Consider the following 26,143-nt stretch of genomic DNA (forward strand, 5'->3'; position numbering starts at 1 on the left):
CATCACGTAGCCCATCACATGCGTCCCGGCAGGACAGGTCGGGTCCTCTGCCCCCGAGTGTCTTGTAGAAAAAATAGTGTCAATTGCGTTCAGAGACCACTTTAACAGATCCGTTTTTGCCATTCCAGAAGAGCAAAGCTGGCAGCCTCACAAACAACACGCCACAGAAGCAGGAAAGACAGGGAGGGAGGGAGAGAGGAAAAATGCGTCCATCTCGGCCGAGAGCAAGGAGGCAAAAAAAAAAAAAAAAAAAAAGGACAGGAGAGTGACTTGATGGTGACTTTGTCCCACCTCTGCTAACCACTAAGCCACCATGCTGCCCAAATTCCTGCTCTCGAGTGACTTAATTCATGTTCACAAATTCTGTAATTTATGCTCTCAAATCAGTGGTGGTGCCAGGGGGGGGGCTTGGTTGTGCTTAAGCCCACCCAATAATGAGTCGTCCACCCGCTCGTCGATTTTTTTCATTGTTTAGGAATGGCTCAGAGACTGTTGCTTTGTTTGATAAAAATTTTTTCAAAACTGTAAGGCACAACTGAGTGGACACCATTCAATAAATTCAGCTGGTTTTCGGTAAAAATTTTAACGGCTGATGAGAGATTTTGGTCTGGTAGTGTCGCTTTAAGGACGGTCCACGGCGCCTGACGGCGATCTGCGCTTCGAGGCGGCAGCGTCTCGCCGTTTCAAGTTGAAAACTTCCACATTTCAGGCTCTGTTGACGCAGTAAGTCATCAGAGAACAGAGAACTTTCAGAAGAAGTCGGCATGAGGAGTTTATTCGGACATTCCATTGTTAACGGCCATTTTGTAATGAAAGAACGTGCGGGCAGAGTCGCATGTCGGGCTGGACCCGACCGCGGGGGGTCGCGGCAGGAAAAACACCTCCGTTGGAAATCTTAACGGGCAAGTTGGAACATGCCCAAGCTGTTAAACAATTTCTCAGTTACTCACTTGTTGAAAGCCATTAAAAGCCGCCTGAATTCTACAAATGGTTTTCAACACAGAGGTGTTTTTCCTGTCGCGGCGCACACAGATTTGCCGAGTCGTCACGGAAACGACTCGATGAATTTGCGCGTATGTCTTTCATTAAAAAAATGTCCTTAAACAGTGGAATGTCCGCATAAATTCCTCATGCCGGCCTCTTCTGAATCTTCTCTGTTCTCTCACGATGTCCTGGGTGAATTAAGCCTTAAATTAGGATGTTTTCAGCTCGAAACAGGCTAACGACAGCGCCTGGAAGCGCTGCAGGACGTCCCGCTCTGTGGGGGACGTGAAAAAACTCACGCATGCGCACGAGGGTTCAAGCATGATTGGTGTAATCGCATGTCATTCAAATCCATATAGTTAAAAAAAAATAATAAAAGGGTCGGTTTATTATCTAAGAGACCTCGTATTTATTACGGCCACTCTTAAAACTTCACTTAACTTTATTTATACCTATGTGCAAATTTACTGAACTTGCAATCATTCTAAGTGATGTGTGTGTGCATTGATACCACATTATAGAGGAGCACAGGTGACCTAAACATATACCTTGGTATTTATAAAGCAATTTACAATATATTGTTCATTTCGACATTTTGTGGAGCCCCTCCAACTTTTACCCCAGTCCCACCTCAGCCCCCCCCCAACAAAAATTTCCTGGCGCCGCCACTGTCTCAAATTAAATGTCACACCCACGTTAACACTTTCATATGAATTCATTCTCACTTGTCCTCTTGACAATTTAGTATTTATTTTCATTTTTGATGTAAATGGATGGGGTTGGTGTTTTCAGTGTTGGAAACAATTTTGTTTGACACCTTCTTGAAAAGACATCAGGTCCTTATTCTGCAGTGGTGAAATGTTGTAGAAAACAATACTGATGCACGTCATTTATAAATGCAAGAGGACAAATTAAGAGCTTGAGTGCACGAATGAAGAAATTCAAACATTATTTATGGAATGTACTGCACTCTTGTTTGAAAAACAAATGCACCCATCTAAAACTCAACATTTCTAGTGCATAAACACCCCCTCCCCCCCATGTCCACCCACATCTTTGGCTTTCTTCAGATGATTATTTACTGCAGCTTGAGTAACATTTTGTACATTTTTGATTATGTGTTCAGTCATTCATTTTCTATACCCCCCTTTTTCCAGTTAGGGTTCACAGGGGGAGCTGGAGCCTATTCCAGCCGTCATTTCAATATTCAGTTTAATCAAATCTTGTGCAAATAAAAAAACAAAACAAAACCCCTAATGATGCACTGACTCAGTGCAAAATAAAACAAAAACAACCCAAATCCTTGTATGAAGCACTGTCTCAGTGCTGACAGAAAAGAACAGAATTGTTAACAGAAGTCAGTTGATCTGCTGCTTTGTGTGAAACGATAAACATGAAACACGTCCGGTAAAGAAATAGAAACATTAATCAGTTTGTTCCAAATGCTTTTCTTACGAACTGTTACAAGGTACCAGAAAACACTTCTTTGTTTTGCTGTATGTGCAACAGGCCTGTTTTAATATTGCAGACATAATAGATAATAATTACTAAAAAAAAAAAAAAGGCTGATGGTGCACAACAAATGTTCCATAAAGGATAATCAATATTATCATACAAAGAAGTCATTTGTGAAACACAATGCCCAGAAAAAGCAATCAAGATTGATTGATTTGGTTTTTAGATGTTTTAGTCTTTAGTTTTATGGAATCAAATGGAAATGATGAAGTTATTGCTTCTTTGTACACAAAAATTTGTAAAATCTTGCTGTTTAGTTTCAAAGTAGAACAAAATATAAAACACAAAGTAATGGATTGGACATGTTGTCACCCTTTATAACACATTTAAATAATCATATTTAAAGTTACTGGGTGCATTTCGCCAAACTCAGTCATTTATAAATGGAAAGACCACAGCTTCAAACCACAATTTTCTTCTCAATCAGTTTGTTCCCAGTAGAATCTGTATTTTAACATTTCTGGTTTTAGATTCCACCTTAAAATTACTTTAGCAGAACCAGTTAGAATGAAAAGAAATACAAAGAGAAATAACATTCCATGTAAGGTTGTGTGACAAACATGTATCTTGTATATTGATATAGATTGTATCTACCGCTAATGCCACAGTTACCAATGTAGGCTAAGATGGGCACTTTGTTTAGCCAACAGAAATGAAAACAGATGAGAGCAGACATCATTTGCTGAAGCAGTCAGTAACAAGTATTCTGGGCCACCGCTTTCTTAATTGAATTAGGTTACACAGTGTAAACAAAGCAAAATGCTGACTGCTTAAGACCGAGGCAACTCAACGTTTTAAATGATCATCACAACCAATAATCAGTTTTAGTGCACATGAACAGTTATTGAAATCACTTACCTGATAGAGCTTAAAGGGAAAGCCCCTGCATTCAATTTACAATATTTCACCTAAAAAACACCGCAGTGCAACCTCTCATACTAAATGGTTGTCAGTAATACTGGAATTAAGCTCAATGTCTGTTCAAGTCTCTTTTTTCATCTCTATGGTTTAGCCTAACTGGCGCTGGCAAACTATTTACAATATTATTTCTCTTTACATTAGCTTGACCATCAAATACTGATGAAGCTGTATATGGTACGTAGTGCAATATTTACCTCCTCTTGTTTGAAACACTGAGACCACACCACAATTTACTTTAAAGAGGAACTATGCAACTGTGGTCAGTTTTTTGCAGTTTTTTTTTTTTTTTTTGGTTGAATTCTTCTCTACTGAGCTCCCCCCTACAATTCGGGAGTAGATATGTGACAAAAATGTAGTAAAAACTCACTGCCAGCCTTCCCCCACTATCCATGTGCATTTGTCTTAAACAGAGCCGAAGCAACAGTACACGGAAATACGAGGTCTGTTAGAAAAGTATCCGACCTTATTATTTTTTTCAAAAACCATATGGATTTGAATCACGTGTGATTGCGTCAGCCAAGCTTGAACCCTCGTGCGCATGCGTGAGTTTTTTCATGCCTGTCGGTTGCTTCATTCGCCTGTGAGCAGGCTTTGAGTGAGGTGTGGTCCACCCCTCTCGTCTATTTTTTATTCCGAATAAATGTTTAAATGATTCGGATCTTTGCTGCATCAATTTTTTTCCAGAAACTGTAAGAGACCTCCAGGTGGACACCGTTCGAAAAATTAATATGGCTTTCAGGGACGATTTTATGGGGATTAAACAGATTACGGGGTGTTATTGCCCCTTTAAGGACGGCCCACAACTGCTGAGAGCGCAGTGAAATGTAACAGTTAAATGTGCCATTCATTTCTAAACTGGACGCTGTCTTGATCCGGTATGTCCTCTGACTAGCACAGGAATTGTGAAAAGATGTGGACATCAGCACTTTTTCCGGCACATTCCACCGTTACAGGAGTTTTTTTTTCATGGAAAAAGAAGCCGAGGGACGCGCCACCGTGCCGCTCTTGACGCGGCACAAAACCACCTCGGTGTTGGTCTCTCAGGACGGCTTTCACACGGATTCTGGTTGCTTTTCTGTCATGTGAATATCCGAGAAATTGAGCTTGAGCTGGACAAGCCCCAACATGTCCCGTGAGGCTTCATCATGGCGTTTCTTTGCGCCGAGCGGCTGCACCACGACGTGCCGAACTCCTCCTCATGTCTGTTTTAATGTGCCGGAAAAAGTGCTGATGTCCATGTCTTTTCACAATTCCTGTCCTAGTCAGAGGACATACCGGATCAAGACAGCGTCCAGTTTAGAAATGAATGGCACATTTCACTGTTACAGGAGTTTTTGTCATGGAAAGAGGAACAAAGGCGGAGGAATTCCGCGCGTCGTGGCGGAGCTGCATGGCGAAAAAGAAACGCCGTGATGAAGCCTCACAGGACATGTTCTGGCATGTTCAGCTCATGCACAATCACAATCGGATATTCACACGACTGGAAAGCAACCGGAATCCGTCTGAAATGCGCCTTTAAGCCGTCCTGTGAGACCAACACAGAGGTGGTTTTGTCCCGCGTAATGAACGGCTCCGTGGCACGTCCCTCGGCTTCTTTTTCCATGAAAAAAAACTCCTGTAACGGCGGAATGTGCCGGAAAAAGTGCTGATGTCCACATCTTCTGCCTTTTTGTGAAAGACAGACGTGGTCCCAGATCAACAAAGCTTTCACGTTGGAAATGATCTGGTTGTTTGTGCGGGGTGTCAGCCTGTCCATCGGTGCTGGGAGCGCGCTGCGCTCTCAGCAGTTGTGGGCCGTCCTTAAAGGGGCAGTAACACCCCGTAATCTGTTTAATCCCCATAAAATTGTCCCTGAAAGCCATATTAATTTTTCAAACAGTGTCCACCTGGAGGTCTCTTACAGTTTTTGGAAAAAAATTGATGCAGTAAAGATCCAAATCGTTCAGACATTTATTCGCAATAAAAAATAGACGAGAGGGGTGGACCACACCTCACTCAAAGCCTGCTCACAGGCAAATGAAGCAACTGACAGGCATGAAAAAACACGCATGCGCATGAGGGTTCAAGCTTGGCTGACGCAATCACACGTGATTCAAATCCATATGGTTTTTGAAAAAAATAATAAGGTCGGATACTTTTCTAACAGACCTCATACATAGAGAACAGAGAGTTTAACTTGATATACTTACAAGTGCAGCAGGAAGAATGTCAGGTCTACAACCGTTTTGCATGCTTATTTTTCAGCTCTCGCTATTGTAAGAAAGCCAGACTGAGGTTGACCCATGTGGGATCCCTTGCTTGGTCACACGCTCTTTTTCTTTTACTCTCACAGCATTTTTTATTTATTTATTTTTTTACTTTTTCTCGGGCTCTGCCATGACGATGAATGTGCAAAAAAATTATGCCTTCGTTAGCTTGTTCTTAAAGCTGCTAACTTGCCCGTGCCTGGATAGGCAAGTGTGTATCTGTTGGAGTGCTGTAAAGCAGTTGCAGCAGGGTCTGCATCCATAAAATTACAAGGCTGGTTTTCTACTATGAGACGCCTGGTGGTGGCTGCGGTATGTCAGGCTGAGGGACACCACGTCTGACACTGTGATCAGTAGCACCGGAGCACCCCAGGGCACAGTGCTGACCCCTCTTCTCTTCACCCCGCACACCTCTGACTTCTGCTACAACTCTGAGCTGTGTCACATCCAGCAGTTCGCAGATTTTTTTTTCCATCTTCCCAGGGGATGAATAAAGTTTTATCTAATCTAATCTAATGTAGCAATTCCAATTACTCCCAAACTGTAAAATTTATGTAAAAATGTTGCATAGTTCCTCTTTAACCACCTGCCACTGGTAAATTTCTCTCAATCATTCAAACACATGCATGACCTTCCGAGGCAAACAGCAAGTGACTTCAGCATGAAGGTATTACAAAAAGAAAATATTTTAATTTCTAGTTAATGAACAACCAAAAAAAAGTTATTACAAGGTTACTATAATCTCAAATAAACATTCCTGTTTAACATTAAAAAGCTATAAAGTGCAAATTGTGGCAAAGAAGCTTTCCTCCTGGCAAACCTGAGTCTAGAGTCTCTCCAGAGCTCTACAGCGTGTAACATTTTCAGATGTGGATGCTGTTTTCCTCAGTCCTCCTGCCTCATGCGTGACATGTCTAAAGTCAACCATCTGTAACTGTGATGACTGAATTGTGTTATATTAAGGAGGCAATTACATCTGCAATCTATGGTTTTATGAGTTATATTTGATTTTAATTGACATTGTCAACATGATGCTTCCTTGAGCATCAATTTTTGATTGTTTGTATATGAAATCCTGATTTTTTATTTTGACTTCATGTCACAAAAAAAAGGAAAAGCCCCAGGGGGGCAAGTGTTTTTATAGGCACCATACATAATAATCAAAATAATGTGCAACAGTGACTAATAATAAGATAGTACTACACCATTAAACCAAGAAAAGCTTGAGAGAGCTGCCTGCTTGTTTAGAATGATGTTATCATGCATTTATTAACACACGTGTAGTAAAAATAAATAGACCACCTGTTATGATGTGCTTACATTTCTTTTGTCTTGTTCATATTTTGTGAGAAACAGGAATGTCCAAACAGAAACACTAACACAGAAACACGTTATAAATAAATATGTCATTATTTATATAACTTTGAAATCTGGAAAAGAGATTTTATTACATGCACATCCCACAATGTTGTTCACTTTGTGTTTTAATCAGGATATCTTTTGAGCAGCAACAAAAGTCAAACTTTAAGTGAGCAGCTACAATGCAAGAAGACCACATTTGGTCTACAATGCAAGAAGAACAGACAAATCAAAACTGACCATTTACAAACACATCGTCCATTGTTATGGTCTTATTTATTTATTTATTTTTTACTCTCTCTGAGCAAAATTACCATTTAAAAACAAGTCCAGCTTGCTTCAGAATGTCTACATTAAGCCAAATCTTTACACCGGATCACATAGGTTTTGTTATCTGTCCAGGTATGAAAATGGATACAGTCCCGAATGCACATGACAAATTCTGCCGTTTTATGAGAAAATATTTAACTTGTTTATATGGGAAATATAATATCTAGTAGACTTTGGAGGTTTTTCTATTTATGTACCCAGTATGGCTCTTTCAAAATATTTTAAGATTTTCTTTTGTTAATGTTTATACTGCTTTATTTAAAACTCATAATGTGATATCTCTTGTAATCCGTGATGAAAATGACAAGATATGGAAGAATATGTAACTACAAGGCCACTGTACATATGTCAGGCATCGAGCAGGTTTAAAAAAATAAAATAAAATAAAACTTTATTGTGCATTAAAGAATGTTAAAAGTCAATCAATCAATCCATTTTTTTATATAGCGCCAAATCACAACAAACAGTTGCCCCAAGGCGCTTTATATTGTAAGGCAAGGCCATACAATAATTATGTAAAACCCCAACGGTCAAAACGACCCCCTGTGAGCAAGCACTTGGCTACAGTGGGAAGGAAAAACTCCCTTTTAACAGGAAGAAACCTCCAGCAGAACCAGGCTCAGGGAGGGGCAGTCTTCTGCTGGGACTGGTTGGGGCTGAGGGAGAGAACCAGGAAAAAGACATGCTGTGGAGGGGAGCAGAGATCGATCACTAATGATTAAATGCAGAGTGGTGCATACAGAGCAAAAAGAGAAAGAAACAGTGCATCATGGGAACCCCCCAGCAGTCTAAGTCTATAGCAGCATAACTAAGGGATGGTTCAGGGTCACCTGATCCAGCCCTAACTATAAGCTTTAGCAAAAAGGAAAGTTTTAAGTCTAATCTTATCTTAAATCTAATCTTAAAGTAACCAAAAATGATATTTTTTCCAACCTACTCAATAAATTTAAATTTAAATTTATTGAATATGAAAATAGTTTTAATAATAGAGAGAATTTATTGAATTTTAAAATAGAAATTTAAAACAGTTTTAAAATTCAATTAATAATAGAGAATTTATTGAATTTCTAATATTTATCCCATTGCATGGGTGACATCACTGGCGTGCATTTTTGTGCTATTTACCATGCATTTTTCTCTCATCCATTTCACTCTTTTGCATGGCTCCATTAGTTTTTGGTAAAAACAAAAATTTCCATGATGCAATGACACTAAATCTAGCAGTCGCAGTGTTTGTGGGCACATACAAAGGACAGACTACAGAACTCTTTTCGAACCTTGAAAAACAGTTGGCACTGTTCTCAGATCACAGTAAAGGAGGCAAGAAGGGAATATTTTGCAAATATTATTTCCCTCTCATGGTCACGACCCACGTGTGTTGTTTAAGATCATTGATTCTGTTTTAGACACTGCACAGAATGTATGTTTGGACACCTTCCCAGATACGTGCAACAATTTTGCCTGCTTTTTACGGAGAAAGTTGATAATATTAGGGTTTCTATCTTACCTAGTTCCTGCTTCTGACCCTTCGGCCTTGGTTTCTTGTCCTGTCACTTTTATTCAGTTTGAATCTGTGACCTTTTCATTTTTAGAGGATGTAGTAGGGCACAACAAATCTGGTTCTTTTTATGATCCTGTCTCCCACGTTTTTTTTAAAGCTTGTTGTGTATTGGACAACCGGTGCTGGCTATTTTAAATTGTAATTTTTCTTCTGGGGTGGTTCCGGCCAAATTTAAACACACAGTGGTCCAGCCTTTGCTGAAAAAACCCAGTCTCGATCACACAGTTTTGGCTACACTATGTAACACAGTTTTTGCTCCTATTTCAACTGCTTATGTCTAAATCTATGGAAAAATGACTACATTCAGCACAAACTTTGATTTTATTTATTTATTTTTTTACGTTCTAGAAAGTTCTAAAAGTTTCTTGAAATTTCTAGATAATTCTGGAAACTTATAGAAAATTCTGGACCATTCTAGCAGTTCAAGAATATTCTAGAAGACTACTCAGTAGTAGTGAAGGTGAATCGAGAATATTCCTGAAAACAGACAAATTTCAAAGTATCATTGTCCTGATCACAGAAGCAAATTTTCTGTGGAATAACAGCTATTTTCTATTTATTTAAGGCATAACAGGTTAGGAAAACACACTGTGTACCCAGGAACAAAACAAAAACAAAAATTTGTTACATAGTGTTACAGGTTCATTTCTAAATTGCATTTTATGTCTAAGGTTTTAGAAAAAAGATTGTTTACTAAGATAATAAGATAAATTATTAAGATAATTTTTAATGAAAATTGGATTTTGGAACAGTTTCAGTCAAGTTTTAAGCCATTTCAGAGTTTGTGTTACTTAAGGTTTTTTAATGACATTTTTCTCACATGTGATGCTGGGAACTCTGTTATCTTGGTTTTGCATGATTTAATGGCTGCTTTCGATACGGTTGACCACGGTATTTTCTTATCTCGGCAACATCACTTGGTGGGCATTGGTACTGTGCTTGAGTGGTATCTGACAGACAGGACGTTTTCTGTGAAAGTCAGTGGTTTCGAATCTTTTGTAATCCCTTTGTCATGTCGTGTCCCACAGGGCTCTATTTTGGGGCCCTTGTTCTCTCTATATTTATTGCCTCTGGGGACTATTTTTAGAAGACATGGGATTTTATTCCACTGCTGTGCAGATGATTGCCAGATTTATTTGCCTGTGACTCAGAGGGATGGTCAGTCATTGAAACGGCTCCTGGCGTGTTTAGAAGATATTAAAGCCTGGCTTACCCTGAATTTTCTAAGTTTTAATGAAAAGAAAACAGAGGTGAAGGTTTTTGGGAGTCCGCCTCTGTCAATTTGGGCAACCCAGTCTCACGGAATGTCATGATCCAGCAGCACGAAATATACATTAATCTAATGGTTCATGATATTGTCAGGAAAAGCACCTCATTTTCGTCACGGCAGCAGAAATTCATCGTAATACATTTCGTGATAGCTGCACAAAATTAAAAGTGAAGCGGGGGGGTCGGGTGGTTATGGTTAGGGTTGGGGGAAGGAGTAGGGTTAGTAATAGTGAGTTTAAAAACCCGTCATGAAAATTTGACTCATTTCGTGATGGGAGCACGAAAAAAAAAGTGAGACTGGGCTGATTTGGGACCCCTGGAAGCATATTTTAAACCAGTTATTCTTAATCTTGGTTTTAAGATGGATGATGATCTTAAATTAGACTGTCAAATTGCAGCAGTGGTGAAATCTGGTTTTTATCATTTGCAGTGCTTGGCAACACTGAAACCTTTTCTTTCCAGGCAACATTTCAAGTTGGTCATTCATGCTTTTGTGTCACTTCATCTGGATCACTGCAATTTGCATTCAATTTGGGAGTAAATCAGTCACTTCTCTCCCATCTGCAGTTGGTCCAGAATGTTGCGGCGCGGCTTTTGACAGGGGCTCGGAGGAGGAAACATATGACTCCTGTCCTGGCTGCACTTCACTGGTTGCTGGTTCATTTTAGGGTCCATTTTAAAATTGTTTTTAAGTCCCTCTATGGTCTAACTCCATTGTACCTCTCTGGGCTTCTTCAGCTGTATACACCTAGTCGGTCTCTCAGGTTTGCTGACCAGCTGCTCCTGCAAGTGCCTAGGTCAAAAAGAAAGCTCAGAGGGGACAGAGCTTTCTCTGTTGTGGCTCCCAAACTGTGGAACAGCTTGCCTCTGAGTGTTAGGGAGACACCCTCACTGGCCATATTTAAAGTTCGTTAATAAACATATTTTTTTTCTTTGGCTTTTGACACAAACGAGGCTTAGTTTGATAATGTTTTAAATAGCATTTTAGTGGTTCTTTTTATTTTATTCGATTTTAATTTGTCATGTTTTTAGTGTATAGCACCTTGTGTCAGTGCTGGCTGTTTTAAGGTGCTTTATAAATAAAGTTGTTATTGGTATGGTGTATGGTAACATCTTTAGTGGCCATAGAAGCTCTTTTTTGCTGGATTCAGGAAAACAGACTTGTGTTTCCACAATGAACACTTGGCAGCTTGGCAACTCTAGTCAGGGGTGAGTCGGCGAGCTGCCACTCTATCAAATGTCAAATGCAGATGTTTTTGATTTGTTTGACATATGGAATGTTTCATTCGATTCTGCTCCGTCATGTTTAATAGAACATCCCATCTTTCAACTCATGCAAATATTCTTAACCAATGCACTCATAAACATTCATTATTTGTCTGTTATTCAGTGTCTTCTACTTGTCCTATGCCTTTGGAAGAGCCACGCCAAAATGAAATGTGTTCTTCTTCAGGCCAGATCCAACATTTACACAATGATTTGTGAAAACTGGTTGAATAGTTTTGGAGTAATCCTGCTAGAGATGGGGGGGACCCCACTGTAGACAAAAGGAAGCCACGATGGCTTAGTGTCGTTTGCATGTTCTCCCCATGTTTGTATGGGTTCCCTCTGGGTGCTCCGGCTCACTTCCTCAGACATGCAGATTAAGCGAATTGGAAACTTCAAGTTGTCCGTAGATGTGAGTGAGTGAGCGTTTGAATGTGTTTATATGTGGCCCTGCAGTAGACTGGCGGTCCATCCAGGGTGTCCCACGCCTCTCACCCATTGACTGCTGGGATTGGCTCCAGCTCCCCTGTGACCCTCAGCTGGAATAAGTGGTTATAGAAAATGAATGTAGGCAAAACCATGAGCTTGTTGGCCAGAGATAAATCAAAATGAGGAGAGCGTTGTGTTGGTAATGTGCTTACATGTGTTCTATGTCTATTAGCATATATAATGTGATCATCATACAGTTTGTCTTTAGTCCACTCTTCTCTCCTCCTCCCTGCATTTCATCGGGATGAAGTGAGATGCTACATGCTCCCTCCTGGTCTTCTTCCCTCGCAGTGGTCGTCCTTTCTGTGATAGGGATATGAACATTTCTTTCCCATTTTTAGTCCACTTTGCAGAGGAGTAGGCATTGAAGTAGTTTTCTAAGAAAACTTCCTTGAAGTTGCAGTTTTCACTGTAGAGCCTCTGAAAATGATGAAAAAAGACAAATGGTAGACATACAGTTTACAGAAATACAAACCAATCTGATGCTGTTATTGGAGCTAATACTGTCAGATCCATAAGTATTTGCATAGTGGCCCAGTTTTTGCAATTTCCTCTCTACACCACCAGAATGTCATGTAATGCACCTTGAGGTGCAACCTCGACACATCGCCAGTGATGAACTTTGGATCATGTGGTGTTTCACATGTTATCACCAGAAACCCTCCTCTGGGTGACCCAGTCGGCAGGTCATCAGGCCCCAACTTGTGTCCAGGTAGCTCACTTTGCCACTCATCACCCCTCTTAATCCAGAGCCAACGTAAAGCTTTTTCAGCTGCTTCCAAGATGTTCTTGGTGGCTCTTCGTCTCTGCAGTCCCCAGATACCTAAGTGTCCCATGACCTGACGTAGAGAACACCCTGCAAAGCCCTGCAGCCCACTTCAATAGGTTTGCAGCGAACCTTACCCCCCGCCCTTGGGGTTGAAATGAAACAATCAAGATGTGCTTGTATTGCAGACTGTTGGTGTTAATGTAAAGGGGTTTAACGAAAACATTACATTAACCACTTTTACAGCCAGTTATATTTAGACAAGTCAAAGGATGGATACATGAACATTTCCAGGTCACTGCATACTGCATATCTTGCACTTAAGAAATGAAAGTGGTATGATAAAGTGGTACATTTGTTTGTATCAGATATAGGTTCTGAGGTGTTCTGGTGCTTAAAGCTGGGTGTGCTAAGACAATGTGGATGAGGTGTTTTGTTCAAGCACATAGACAAGAAACACGAGTGATAATCAATCACAGGTCCAGATATTACGAGCTGAACTCCTTTTCCCACAGTGGTACGTGCTCTGGAGTAGGCTTTTATCAAAAACACCATGCAAGAAGATGAGTGTGGGATTTTCTTCAACAGAAATATTTAATGAAATTAAGAGGTGCATCTAAAATAAAATTAGACAATTGTGAAAAAGTTCAATATTTTTTGTCAGGTATTTCAGAGTGAAAATTTTTACATATTCTAGTTTTAGTACATAGAAACTAAAATGTTTCAGTCATTTTTTATTTTTTATTTTGTTGATTATGGCCTACAGCTCCAAAAAGCAGAAAATGTAGAATGTTTTATTTCAAGTCACTATTTATGCAGTATGAATACCATGAATCTCTCGGATCTGGTTCAGTACACAACCACAATCATGGGGAAGACTGCTGAAGTGACAGTTATCCAGAAGATGTTCATAGACACTTTCCACAAGGAGGTTAAGCCACAGAAGGTCATTGCTGTTTAGAGACCTCTGGATCAAAGAATATTCACAGAAAGTTGATTGGAGGGGAAAAGTGTGGTTGGAAAAGATGCACAAGCAACAGGAACGGCTGCAGCCTTGAGAAGATTGTGCTGAGTCAAGAACTTCTGGGAACTTCAGATGGAGTGGACTGAGGCTGGAGTCAGTGACTCAAGTGCCAACATGCACAGTCGTGTCCAGGAAATGAGCTACATGTGTTGGATTCCTGGTGCCAAACCACGCTTCAACCACAGACTGTCAGAAACTTCACAGTAAAATCACCAGTGTTAAATTAACACTGACAGTGACCATATGGTCCCACTAGTCCCACTCTGGCCAGAGTGGGACCATATGGTCACTGTCAGTGTTAATTTAACACTGACACTGTTAGTTTTACACTGGTGATTTTACTGTGGTCTTATCTGGGGTAAAGAAGAAAAACAACTGGACTGTTGCTCAGTAGTCCATTTCAGATAAAAGTCAATTTTACATTTCATTTGGAAATCAACGTCCCAGAGTCTGGAGGAAGAGCTGAAAGACACAAAATCCAAGGTGACTGAAGTCCAGTGGGAATTTTCCACAGACAGTGATGATTTGGCACCGTGTCAACTGCTGGTGTTGGACCAAAGTCAACCCAGTTGTCTACCAGGAGCTTTTAGAACACTTCATGCTTCCATCTGCTGATGGGCTTTATGGAGATGCTGATTTCCTTTTCAAGCAGGACTTGGCATCTGCCCACAGTGTCAAAGTTACTAATAACTGGTTTGCTGACTGTGGTGTTACTCAACTTTATTGATCCCACAGAGAATCCCTTATAGATTTTTTTTAGGGGGTATTGTCAAGAGGAACATAAGAGACACCAGAATCAAGAATCCAGATGAGCTGAAGGCTGCTTTCAAAGCAAGCTGGACTTCCAGAACATCTTAGCAGTGCCACAGGCTGTTTGCTTCCACAGCACACCGCACTGATGCAGGAATTCATTCAAAATCAGCCTCAACCAAATACTGAGTGCATAAACAAAGTTACTTTTCAGAAGTCAGATATTTCTGTATTATAAATCCTTTATTTTAAAACTGATCTTCTGAAATATTCTAATATTTTGAGATGTGCATTTTCTATTGTTTTTGGACCTGCAGGCCGTAACTATCAAAAAAAAAAAAAAAAAGGAAAAAAAGATTGAAAGATTTTAGTTTCTATGTACTGAAACGAGAATATGTAAATTTTTCACTCTCTATATGCCTGACAAAAAACTTTATCACAATATTCTAATTTCTTGAGGTACACCTGTAGTTTGCCAGAAAACATACAAAAGACTTGATTTTACTTGTTTTCTTGTATGGAAACAAATAACAACAATTTGTGGCTCTGAAAGTGGAATGATTAATGCATTTTTTAAAAATTAAAGGCCTTGAATATACAAAATCACTCACTCACTCATCTTCAACCGCTTTTCTGGGTTTGGGTCGCGGGGGCAACAGCTCCAGCAGGGGACCCCAGACTTCCCTTTCCCGGGCCACATTGATCACCTCAGACTGGGGGATCCCAAGGGAGGTAGCAACCCCCAAGCAGAGGGTCACCCCTTTGAGTCTGGTCTGCTTGAGGTTTCTTCCTCAAATCATCAGAGGGAATTTTTCCTTACCACTGTTACCCGTGTGCTTGCTCTGGGGGTTGGTAAGGTTAGACCTTACTTGTGTGAAGCGCCTTGAGACAACTTTGTTCTGATTTGGCGCTATATGTAAATGAAAATAGATTGAAACTGAAATTGAATTAAAGTTGAAAACATACACTACAAGGAAGATCATTTCCTTTCAACTCCATCGTGTGATTTTACAGAAGCAACATTCCAGAAATGATCACTGTCCAAATATTTTTGGATCTGATTGTGCATCATTATTTTTCAGTCATTGTTTGACACATATTTCTCTTTGATTGTGCTAAAATAATCGAAGGTGGTGCAGAGGTGCATTACCTTGCCTTGCACCTGTCCAGCCTTGTTCATGGAGATATAATACTGGCTCTTCACCCCTTTGATGGCCAGGATTCCTCCCTCTGACACAGTCCTGATCTCCAGGATGCCTGTTGGACAGTTATGCGGTTACCAACAGGAGGACTATACTCACGATCAACACGTCTCAGTCCTCACTCTGGCTCCACTCAGTGCTCAACATTCATCTTCATTAAGAAATGAGAGACCGTTCCTGTGGTTAATCAGTCTGTGGGCTCTCTGCTTTCAGTCAGGCCCTGTTAACTGGCCTGGGTGGTCATGACACAAACCTCAGCCCGTCTCCTCTGGGACTGAGAAAACAGCCTCCTTTGCACGCTACACATCAGACCTGTTCTTCAAATCTGCAGCAGAGCAAAAACATTTCCGACCATTTTGGCACCTATTAAAGAATGATTAACAAATACCAACGCGCTTCAAACTCGACACGCTTTCGCGCTCATGTAAACCAACGTGCAAACAGACTGCTGTGTACTTCAAATTACTCAACATGCTCATTTATTTATTTTACAAGATATTAAAGTTGGAATGTTTGGTTGCCTCTGCCAATGACGTTGGAGGTTATGTTTTCACCCCTGTTTGTTTGTCTGTTTGTGAACAGCATGGAGCCCACAATTTTTCATATATCGTTATGAAATTTTTGCTGAAGATTCAAATCCGCACAGGCAAGAAAAAATTATGTTTTCAAGGTCAGAGATCAAAGGGCAAAGTCAGGAAAAATCTTGGAAAAATCCCTCTCTTTAACATTGAAAGAATTATCAAAAATTCATTACTCTGCCAAAAAAGATCAAATTTCTTTCATATTTAAGAGCATTATGTGGGACGATATCCTTTATGAACTGACAAAGTTTGATCCAGCTCTGATCGATTACAGATTTCATGGCCATTTAAATTTAACATTGAAAACCCCTTTTAATGTATATTTTTTACATTATATCTTCATCAAACATGCCCCATTCACTCTCATATTTGAATGTGAGTTAGAGACTGGCACTCACTATCACCTGACAAGGTTTGATATGGATCTGATGCAGATTACAGATTTCGTGGCCATTTAAATTGAACATAGAAAACCCCTTTTAATGTATAGTTAACATTATATCTTTATCAACCCGATCACTCTCATATTTGAACGTGAGGTGGAGACTGGCACTCACTATTGTCTGACAAAATTTGATCTGGCTCTGATCCAGTTTACAGATTTTGTGGCCATTTAAATTTAATATAGAAAAAACAAATTTATGTATATTTTATATTCATCAAACATGCCCCAGTCACTCTCATATTTGAACGTGAGGTGGAGACTGGCACTCACTATCACCTGACAAGGTTTGATATGGATCTGATGCAGATTACAGATTTCGTGGCCATTTAAATTGAACATAGAAAACCCCTTTTAATGTATAGTTAACATTATATCTTCATCAACCTGATCACTCTCATATTTGAACGTGAGGTGGAGACTAGCACTCACTATCGCCTGACAAGGTTTGATCTGGCTCTGATCCAGTTTACAGATTTTGTGGCCATTTAAATTAATATAGAAAAAACAATTTTATGTATATTTTATATTCATCAAACATGCCCCAGTCACTCTCATATTTGAACGTGAGGTGGAGACTGGCACTCTCTATCACCTGACAAAATCTGAACTGGTTCTGATCCAGTTTACAGATTTTGTGGCCATTTAAATTTAATATAGAAAAACCAAATTTATGTATATTTTATATTCATCAAACATGCCCCAGTCACTCTCATATTTGAATGTGAGTTAGAGACTGGCACTCACTATCACCTGACAAGGTTTGATATGGATCTGATGCAGATTACAGATTTCGTGGCCATTTAAATTGAACATAGAAAACCCCTTTTAATGTATAGTTAACATTATATCTTTATCAACCCGATCACTCTCATATTTGAACGTGAGGTGGAGACTGGCACTCACTATTGTCTGACAAAATTTGATCTGGCTCTGATCCAGTTTACAGATTTTGTGGCCATTTAAATTTAATATAGAAAAAACAAATTTATGTATATTTTATATTCATCAAACATGCCCCAGTCACTCTCATATTTGAACGTGAGGTGGAGACTGGCACTCACTATCACCTGACAAGGTTTGATATGGATCTGATGCAGATTACAGATTTCGTGGCCATTTAAATTAATATAGAAAAAACAATTTTATGTATATTTTATATTCATCAAACATGCCCCAGTCACTCTCATATTTGAACATGAGGTGGAGACTGGCACTCTCTATCACCTGACAAAATCTGAACTGGTTCTGATCCAGTTTACAGATTTTGTGGCCATTTAAATTTAATATAGAAAAACCAAATTTATGTATATTTTATATTCATCAAACATGCCCCAGTCACTCTCATATTTGAACGTGAGGTGGAGACTGGCACTCACTATCACCTGACAAGGTTTGATATGGATCTGATGCAGATTACAGATTTCGTGGCCATTTAAATTGAACATAGAAAACCCCTTTTAATGTATAGGTAACATTATATCTTCATTAACCTGATCACTCTCATATTTGAACGTGAGGTGGAGACTGGCACTCACTATCGTCTGACAAGGTTTGATCTGGCTCTGATCCAGTTTACAGATTTTGTGGCCATTTAAATTAATATAGAAAAAACAATTTTATGTATATTTTATATTCATCAAACATGCCCCAGTCACTCTCATATTTGAACGTGAGGTGGAGACTGGCACTCACTATCACCTGACAAGGTTTGATATGGATCTGATGCAGATTACAGATTTCGTGGCCATTTAAATTGAACATAGAAAACCCCTTTTAATGTATAGGTAACATTATATCTTCATCAACCCGATCACTCTCATATTTGAACGTGAGGTGGAGACTGGCACTCACTATCGTCTGACAAAATTTGATCTGGCTCTGATCCAGTTTACAGATTTTGTGGCCATTTAAATTTAATATAGAAAAAACAAATTTATGTATATTTTATATTCATCAAACATGCCCCAGTCACTCTCATATTTGAACGTGAGGTGGAGACTGGCACTCACTATCACCTGACAAGGTTTGATATGGATCTGATGCAGATTACAGATTTCGTGGCCATTTAAATTGAACATAGAAAACCCCTTTTAATGTATAGGTAACATTATATCTTCATCAACCTGATCACTCTCATATTTGAACGTGAGGTGGAGACTAGCACTCACTATCGTCTGACAAGGTTTGATCTGGCTCTGATCCAGTTTACAGATTTTGTGGCCATTTAAATTAATATAGAAAAAACAATTTTATGTATATTTTATATTCATCAAACATGCCCCAGTCACTCTCATATTTGAACGTGAGGTGGAGACTGGCACTCACTATCACCTGACAAAATTTGATCTGGATCTGATGCAGATTACAGATTTCGTGGCCATTTCAATTTAACATTGAAAAACCCATTTAATGTATATTTCTGTACCTCATCATACAAAGTATGTTCCATACACACTACTGCTATGAAACACTGTTCAAGCAAAAAACAAAAAAAAAAACAAAAAATGCATGTCAACTTAAAAAAAATTATGTAACTGAAAAAAAAAGGTATTTTAAGGATTTTAGGTCCCACTTCTTTAGTGTGTTACATATATTGCAGAAATGGTTCTATTTAACAAGCAGAGAGAAAAATGGGAAGAAATGGGAAAGTTCTTCAGACATACGATGAGCACGCCAACGTTCAATGTGTTCCAGACCACAAGCAGATGAAACTTTGCTAATCTGTTGTGGAATGTTGTTTGTGCTCTGCTTACACATAATATTTGGCATGCAAGATATTGTGTATTCAACTTTAGTTTTCTGGTATCGCTTTTCTGTATTTTATTGGTTTGCAATGTCAAAGTTCACGTTTCTGAATCATTTCCCCATAAATGGTACATTTTTGTTAAAGTGAAGGTGAGTGTTTATTCCACTTCAAGGATGTTTTTTTTTTTTTTTTTTTTTGGCCTGTGTGGATGGATTCCAGAAGTCTGTGTAGATATATTTCAAAAAGTGTCTTAAATAATAATAATACAAAAAATAGAAAAAATTGGAGAGGGATAAGAATGTTATTCTCATAATGGTACGAGCCACAGCTGCAGCTGTTGTGAATTGTAGAAGAAAGGAGCCTTTTTCCACACGCATACACACTGTTAACTTTTTAGGTGTGTCGAGGAAACCCTCTGAGGCTCAGCTTGAACACATTTGTCGTCACTCGCTGGCCCCTGGCTAAGTATGTTTACTTGCGGGTAATCCCTAATCCTGCTTTGTCTGAACACAGTTTGCCTCCACAGTGTTTAAATTCACTGTTACAGATGTTTTGCTTTGTTTTGTTTTTTTCTTCAACAGACCACACAATTCTTACTGATTCATTCTACATAACAAAAACTTTGTAACAACACACAGCAGCACATTCTGTCCAGGACTTTAACCCAAATCAGTTGCGGTGTCCTAAAATGCAGAAAGTATTCACAGCGCTGCACTTTTTTCCACATTGTTTTTTTTATGTTACAGGTTTATTCCAAAATGGATGAAATTTCCCCTCAATATTCTACACACAATACCCCATAATGACAATGTGAAAAAGTTTATTTTTAGGTTTTTTCAAATTTATTAAAAACAAACAAACGTAAGAACTAAGAATCCACATAAGTATTCACACCCTTTGCCATGAAGCTCAAAACTGAGGTCAGGTTCATCCTGTTTCCACTGATCATCCTTGAGATGTTTCTACAGCTTAATTGGAGTCCACTGAGGTAAATTTAGTTGATTGGACATGATTTGGAAAGACACACACCTGTCTACATATAAGGTCCCAGTTGACAGTGCATGTCAGAGCACAAACCAAGCATGAAGTCAAAGGAATAGTCCATAGACCTCTGAGACAGGATTGTCTTGAGGTACATATCTGGGGAAGGGTGCAAAAACATTTCTGCTGCTTTGAAGGTCCCAATGAGCACAGTGGCCTCCATCATCTGTAAATGGAAGAGGTTCAGATCCACCAGGACTCTTCCTAGAGCTGGCCGCCCGTCTAAACTGAGCGATCGGGGGAGTAGGGCCTTAGTCAGGGAGAACCCGTTGGTCATTCTGTCAGAGCTCCAACGTTCCTTTGTGGAGAGTGGAGAACCTTCCATAAGGACAACCATCTCTGCAGCAATCTACCAATCAGACCTGTATGGTAGAGTGGCCAGACGGAAGCCACTCCTTAGTAAAAGGCACATGGCACATGGAGTTTTCCAAAAGACACCTGAAGAACTCTCAGACCATGAGAAACAAAATTCTCTACTCTGATGAGACAAAGACTGAACTCACAACTCATGTCATGTTTGGAGGAAACCAGGCACCATCCCTACAGTGAAGCATGGTGGTGACAGCATCTTACTGTGGGGATGTTTTTCAGCAGCAGGAACTGGGAGACTAGTCAGGATTGAGGGAAAGATGAATGCAGCAATGTACAGAGACATCCTGGATGAAAACCTGATCCAGAGCGCTCTTGACCTCAGACTGGGGCGACGGTTCATCTTTCAGCAGGACAATGACCCTAAGCACACAGCCAAGGTATCAAAGTAGTGGCTTCAGAACAACTCTGTGAATGTCCTTGAGTGTCCCAGCCTATGCCCAGACCTGAATCTGATTGAACATCTCTGGAGATATATGAAAATGGCTGATGGAGCTTGAGAAGTGCTGCAAAGGGGAATGGACAAAACTGCCCAAAGATACACAACAAATTTGTCAGTGTTAAATTTCTAGTGTTGAGGCATGTCAGTGTAAAGTGTTAAGATTCTAGTGTTAATTTCAAACAAATTTTCACTGCATTGGTGTCACACCATCGTGTTAAATCCCAGGTGTTAAACTTTATCCATGAGTGAGTGGGAAATGAGAAAAAGAAGAAATGTCTACATGTACAATATGATAAAACACCATCAGTGGTCAAGAAGATCATGGGATTGATTCCCACCTTGTCCTTTCTGTGTGGAGTTTGCATGTTCTCCCTGTGTCTGTGTATGTTCCCTCTGGGTGCGCCGACTTCCTCCCACATCCAAAGACATGCAGGTTAGATGGATTGGAAACTTACTGGTGTCCTTGTCCAGAGTGTACACCGCCTCATGCCAAAGGGTATACTCTTATATGTCATTATTTAGGGCTCCTTCACGCATAACACGATTGAAGCTGACTAGCACATGAAGGAGGAATTACATGCCACAACTATTCGCACACACCAGCGGCTGAAAGACAGAGAGTGCCCTGTGAGAGGCCATTTGATCTGTCTTGCAGCAGGTGTCAGCCAAATTCCAGGTGACACACACAAATTCCAGTACCAATAACTAGATACCGAATTACATAACAAATACTAAAAAAAAAAAAAAAAAAAAAAAAAAATCACATAACACAGCAACAGAGTGACACATTGGTGTGTGTGCTGAACGGACAGGGGGTGTGGCTGCCGACAGCAGCAGCTGTTGAGATCTGTGGTTCTGGACGTCTTGGCTGGGGAAGACGTACCGTGTTTGCATGGACATGGCCTTACAACTGTCCACTGTGATGCGTGTGTCTGCTTGCTGTCCTCACATGGACATACATAAAAACATGTATCGCTGTTTTTTTCTCCACAACAGTGGCGCGATGTGGTGCAACACATTCCAGCTGCTCACACTGTGGTCATGCATGCGCACGAGTGTGCACAAACCTGTTGCCAGTGTGTTGTGTATGCCTGTGCGGCCCTCATGACAGCAGGTGGAATGTTTTGTGGTTCCCCATTTTGTGTTTGGTTTGTGGATTTTCCCTCAGTTTCTGTGCGTTTGTGTTATGTGGGAAGAGGCCTTTAACACTGAGAGTGTTGGGGAAGACCACAATTTAGTGTCAAACCAACACTTTTATGTGTCATAAAATATCACTAAAAGTGTTAGATTTTCAACGCTATTCTTGAGTTAAAATATTAACACTATTGAAAGTGTCAATTTAACTCAGAATATGTGAGACCTATATAAACACTGAGAAAGTGTTAAATTTAACACTATAGAAGTTAAATTACCACTGACAATTTTGCTGTGTAGGCGTGCCAAGCTTGTGGCACCATATTCAAGAATATGTGAGGCTGTAATTGCTGCCAAAGGTGCATCAAAAAAGTATCGAGCAAAGGGTGTGAATACTTATGTACGCGTGATTTCATATTTTTTATTATTATTATTTTTAATAAATTTGCAAACATTTCAAAAATCTTTATTCATGTTGTCATTATGGGGTGTTGTGAGTAGAATTTTAAGGGAAAAAATTATTTACTCCATTCTGGAATAGGGCTGTAAACATAACAAAATGTGGAAAAGTGAAGCGCTGTGAATACTTTCGGGATGTACCGTATAAACATCGAATGCAGTGTGTGAGTATGTGTGAGTGAATGTAACACCACAGTCATTAGAATGAACATTACATGAACTATTTTCTTTGCTTGGTAGCATCATAATTTATACTGTTGTCATGGAGATAATGTGATGCAGACAGCATACACTGAATTGTTGTGGCACAAAAAGATGAGCTCACTGGAAATTAACGTTTATGACTGGTGCGGTAGAACAAGGAAACAAGCAAAACAACAACAAAAAAAAAGCGTACAGGGTGTTCCAAAGAAAAAGTGCCACGAAATCATTTGACTCTAATTTTGCAATATTTTGCAATAATTTTTTCATCTGAATTCTGTTTTTTTGTTTGTTTGTTTTTTCAGACATCAAGATATATGTGAGGAATTTGTTCTGATGTAGTTTGATCCAATGAGGATGTTGAAAAAAGGGAACTGGTGGAATTCTACTTTGAGACCAAATTGATGGTGCAAACCCAACGACATCAATGTCATTTTGCAGTTAGTTAAGCTCCAGACAGAAAGATGATATGGAGGATTGTAAAGAAGTTTCAAACTGATAGAACTGTTCACAATGTTAACAAAGGGAGGTCTGGCCAAAAATGAGGAACGGTGCACATATTGAGCACATCTTGTGAATGGCAAAACTCTTACAAACTGAGGTGATATTAGAAATGAACAACCACAGATAAAATTCCCTGATGGATATCAGTATCCAAAAGTGTATAGAGATTCTATGGCTTTATTTTTGTGGCAGTTTTTTGGGGGGACACCCTGTACATAATTGAAGTTATTGCATTGCTTTTTTTTGTTGTTGTTTGTAAAAATAACCCTGTATGTATTCAGCTTTTATTTGTGTATATATGTCTTTTTTAATGCACTTTATTAGGAAAGCATTCCGCTACACCAAACAGAACCGTAGCCGCGTACACCATCCTCACAGAACAAAGATTTTCATATGCAAACTGTATGTGTTGTTTATCAGGGAAATAATGTTCCATTCCTAGTATTTTTGACATTGTGGTTCCCGACACTGTCATGTGAAATTGTATCTTTGTGAGAGACTCAATAAGGCGGAATAGATGGGAGCCTGCAGGCCAGCTGCACTTCAATTTAAACTTCTTTCCAGACTGTTTTTAGATGGTGTTATGACTGAGATGGCCAACCCCCCACCCCCACCCCCAGCCCACCTAAACCACCTGCTTCACTTTAACCATCATGATTAGATGCTCTACCAGTGATGTATGAGTTATTAACACCGTAGAGACAATTGTACAATTACACCTATTGCTGTCACCTTGACAGGTTCTTTACCGACTCCGTGGAAATGCTGAAGACTATGCTGAAGACTATCCAACATGATTATGAAGCAGTAGCATGTATATACACTGGCATCATAACAAAACTTTAAAAAAAGTCATGCTTACTGTGGCAACTGGTGGGATCTTGAGTCCCATTAATGTTTCCAAAGTCGTCAATCGTTAAGAACCACTGCGTGCGGCTGAACAGCTGTCGGATGCGCACGTCTCCTCCTTCCATGTAGTCATAATTTCTAGTGTGGCGCTCGTGTCTGGTGCAGTTCATGATGGCGGCGAGTTGCTCTGGCGTGCAGTCACTGCAGACCACACAGATGCTGCCGAACAGGACGACTGCGTGCAGGTACAATCCCGGGAACAGATTTTGAAGGTTCCATGTCACCATCCATTTGGGCATTATAATAGAATGCAGTGGGGATCAATGAACAACATACTGAAACGTGAGACAGAAATCTGTGCGATATCCCTCGACCTCCCAGCACCCCACCCCCACCCCCACCCCCCCTCCTGACCTGTGACCCCTGTGGCCCAGGTCTTGCAGTAGTGGTAGCTGGTTGTCTGAAACCCGTTAAGTGCTGGCTGAGGCTGCCGAGTGATCTGAGGCAGGCAGGAGACAGACTAATCACAAGATGTCTCTCCAAGTCCTCAGAGACAGTGCGTGTAGGCTGCTCCGTCCTCTGGAGACCATAGTCCATGAAGAGACCTCATAATCCAGCTCAGGAAATGATGCAGGACCTCAGTATAAAAATAAAAAGAGATGCGGTAATAAAAGATCAGTTTGATCCCAGCTGGTGCAGTCAGAAAATATTCTGTTACCCTCACAGGTGCACAAGATTTGCAGGGTTTTTTTGTTTCATCTTTAAGAACATAGCCAGCTGTAAATGTCAGCTTTTTTCAGGTATGTTAAAAAAAATAAAAAAGATATCATGCCAAGCTCAACTTTGTTTCTCTTTTATCAATCTAACTTTGGTTGGAACGGATTCAGTGTGGAGAAAAACAGAAAAACAGCACTTCATTTGTGTCCACATGGCACATGATGTATCATTTTCTATGCTTTCTAACACACTGAATTTTTTAAAAAACTGAGCTTGGCATGATATCTAATTTTTTTTTGTATTATTATATATCAAACAATGTCTGTGTAAAATTTGGAGCCTTTGCCACAAAATATAATTTCCCTGCTATTTTAAACATATTTTTAAACATACTGTATGCACATATCGAACACCTACAACTGTGAAAAATTGACTGACTCTTATCGTCACTCACTCATATGAAGGGTTCAGATGCAAAACCCAGGAAGTCCATTTTAACAGAAAAATGGGAAATGGAGATGTGAAGGAAAACACATTCAAACAAGAACAGCTTTCCCTAAATAAAATTAAAATTCTTTAATATTTTATACCTTGATAGTTACCTAAGCAGCCAAGTGCATGTTGGCCTCAACTAAAAATGAGTGTTAGTTTTGTATCTCAAACCCTTCATATTATCTCTTCTGTGACATTATAAGTATTATTATAATAGAATAATATTTGCAATTATTTAGAGACTGCAATAAAAAAAAATCTACAAAAAATCCCATTTCCACTTACATATGTTGTGAGTGAGGAGAAGCGTGTTCTTGTTTGGCATTAATCTGAAGACTCCTCAGTTCAAAGGTTCGGTGATGCTGGAGAAATAAAGTGGAGCCGGGAGTAAGTTCCCATGGATGTCTCCCTGATTCTGGCAGGCTGACTCTGTGCATCTTCCACTGTCGCTGTTCACTCTGCTTAGATAAATGCCTCACGC

The 26,143-nt window shown here is 39.7% G+C and overlaps 1 protein-coding gene across 1 annotated transcript; it reads right to left on the reverse strand.

Moving 5' to 3' along the window:
* Positions 1-10,379: 10,379 nt before the first annotated feature.
* Positions 10,380-24,849, reverse strand: fgf7 (fibroblast growth factor 7). The gene is made up of 3 exons (XM_034193644.1): positions 24,467-24,849; positions 15,631-15,737; positions 10,380-12,360 (listed from the first exon to the last, which is right to left on the reverse strand). The coding sequence occupies exons 1-3, from the start codon at positions 24,750-24,752 to the stop codon at positions 12,145-12,147; spliced, it is 609 nt and encodes a 202-aa protein (XP_034049535.1). The 5' UTR covers positions 24,753-24,849; the 3' UTR covers positions 10,380-12,144.
* Between the last annotated feature and the right edge of the window lie 1,294 nt (positions 24,850-26,143).

The sequence above is a fragment of the Thalassophryne amazonica genome, chromosome 2 (assembly GCF_902500255.1).
Source record: "Thalassophryne amazonica chromosome 2, fThaAma1.1, whole genome shotgun sequence".
Lineage (NCBI taxonomy): Eukaryota > Metazoa > Chordata > Actinopteri > Batrachoidiformes > Batrachoididae > Thalassophryne > Thalassophryne amazonica.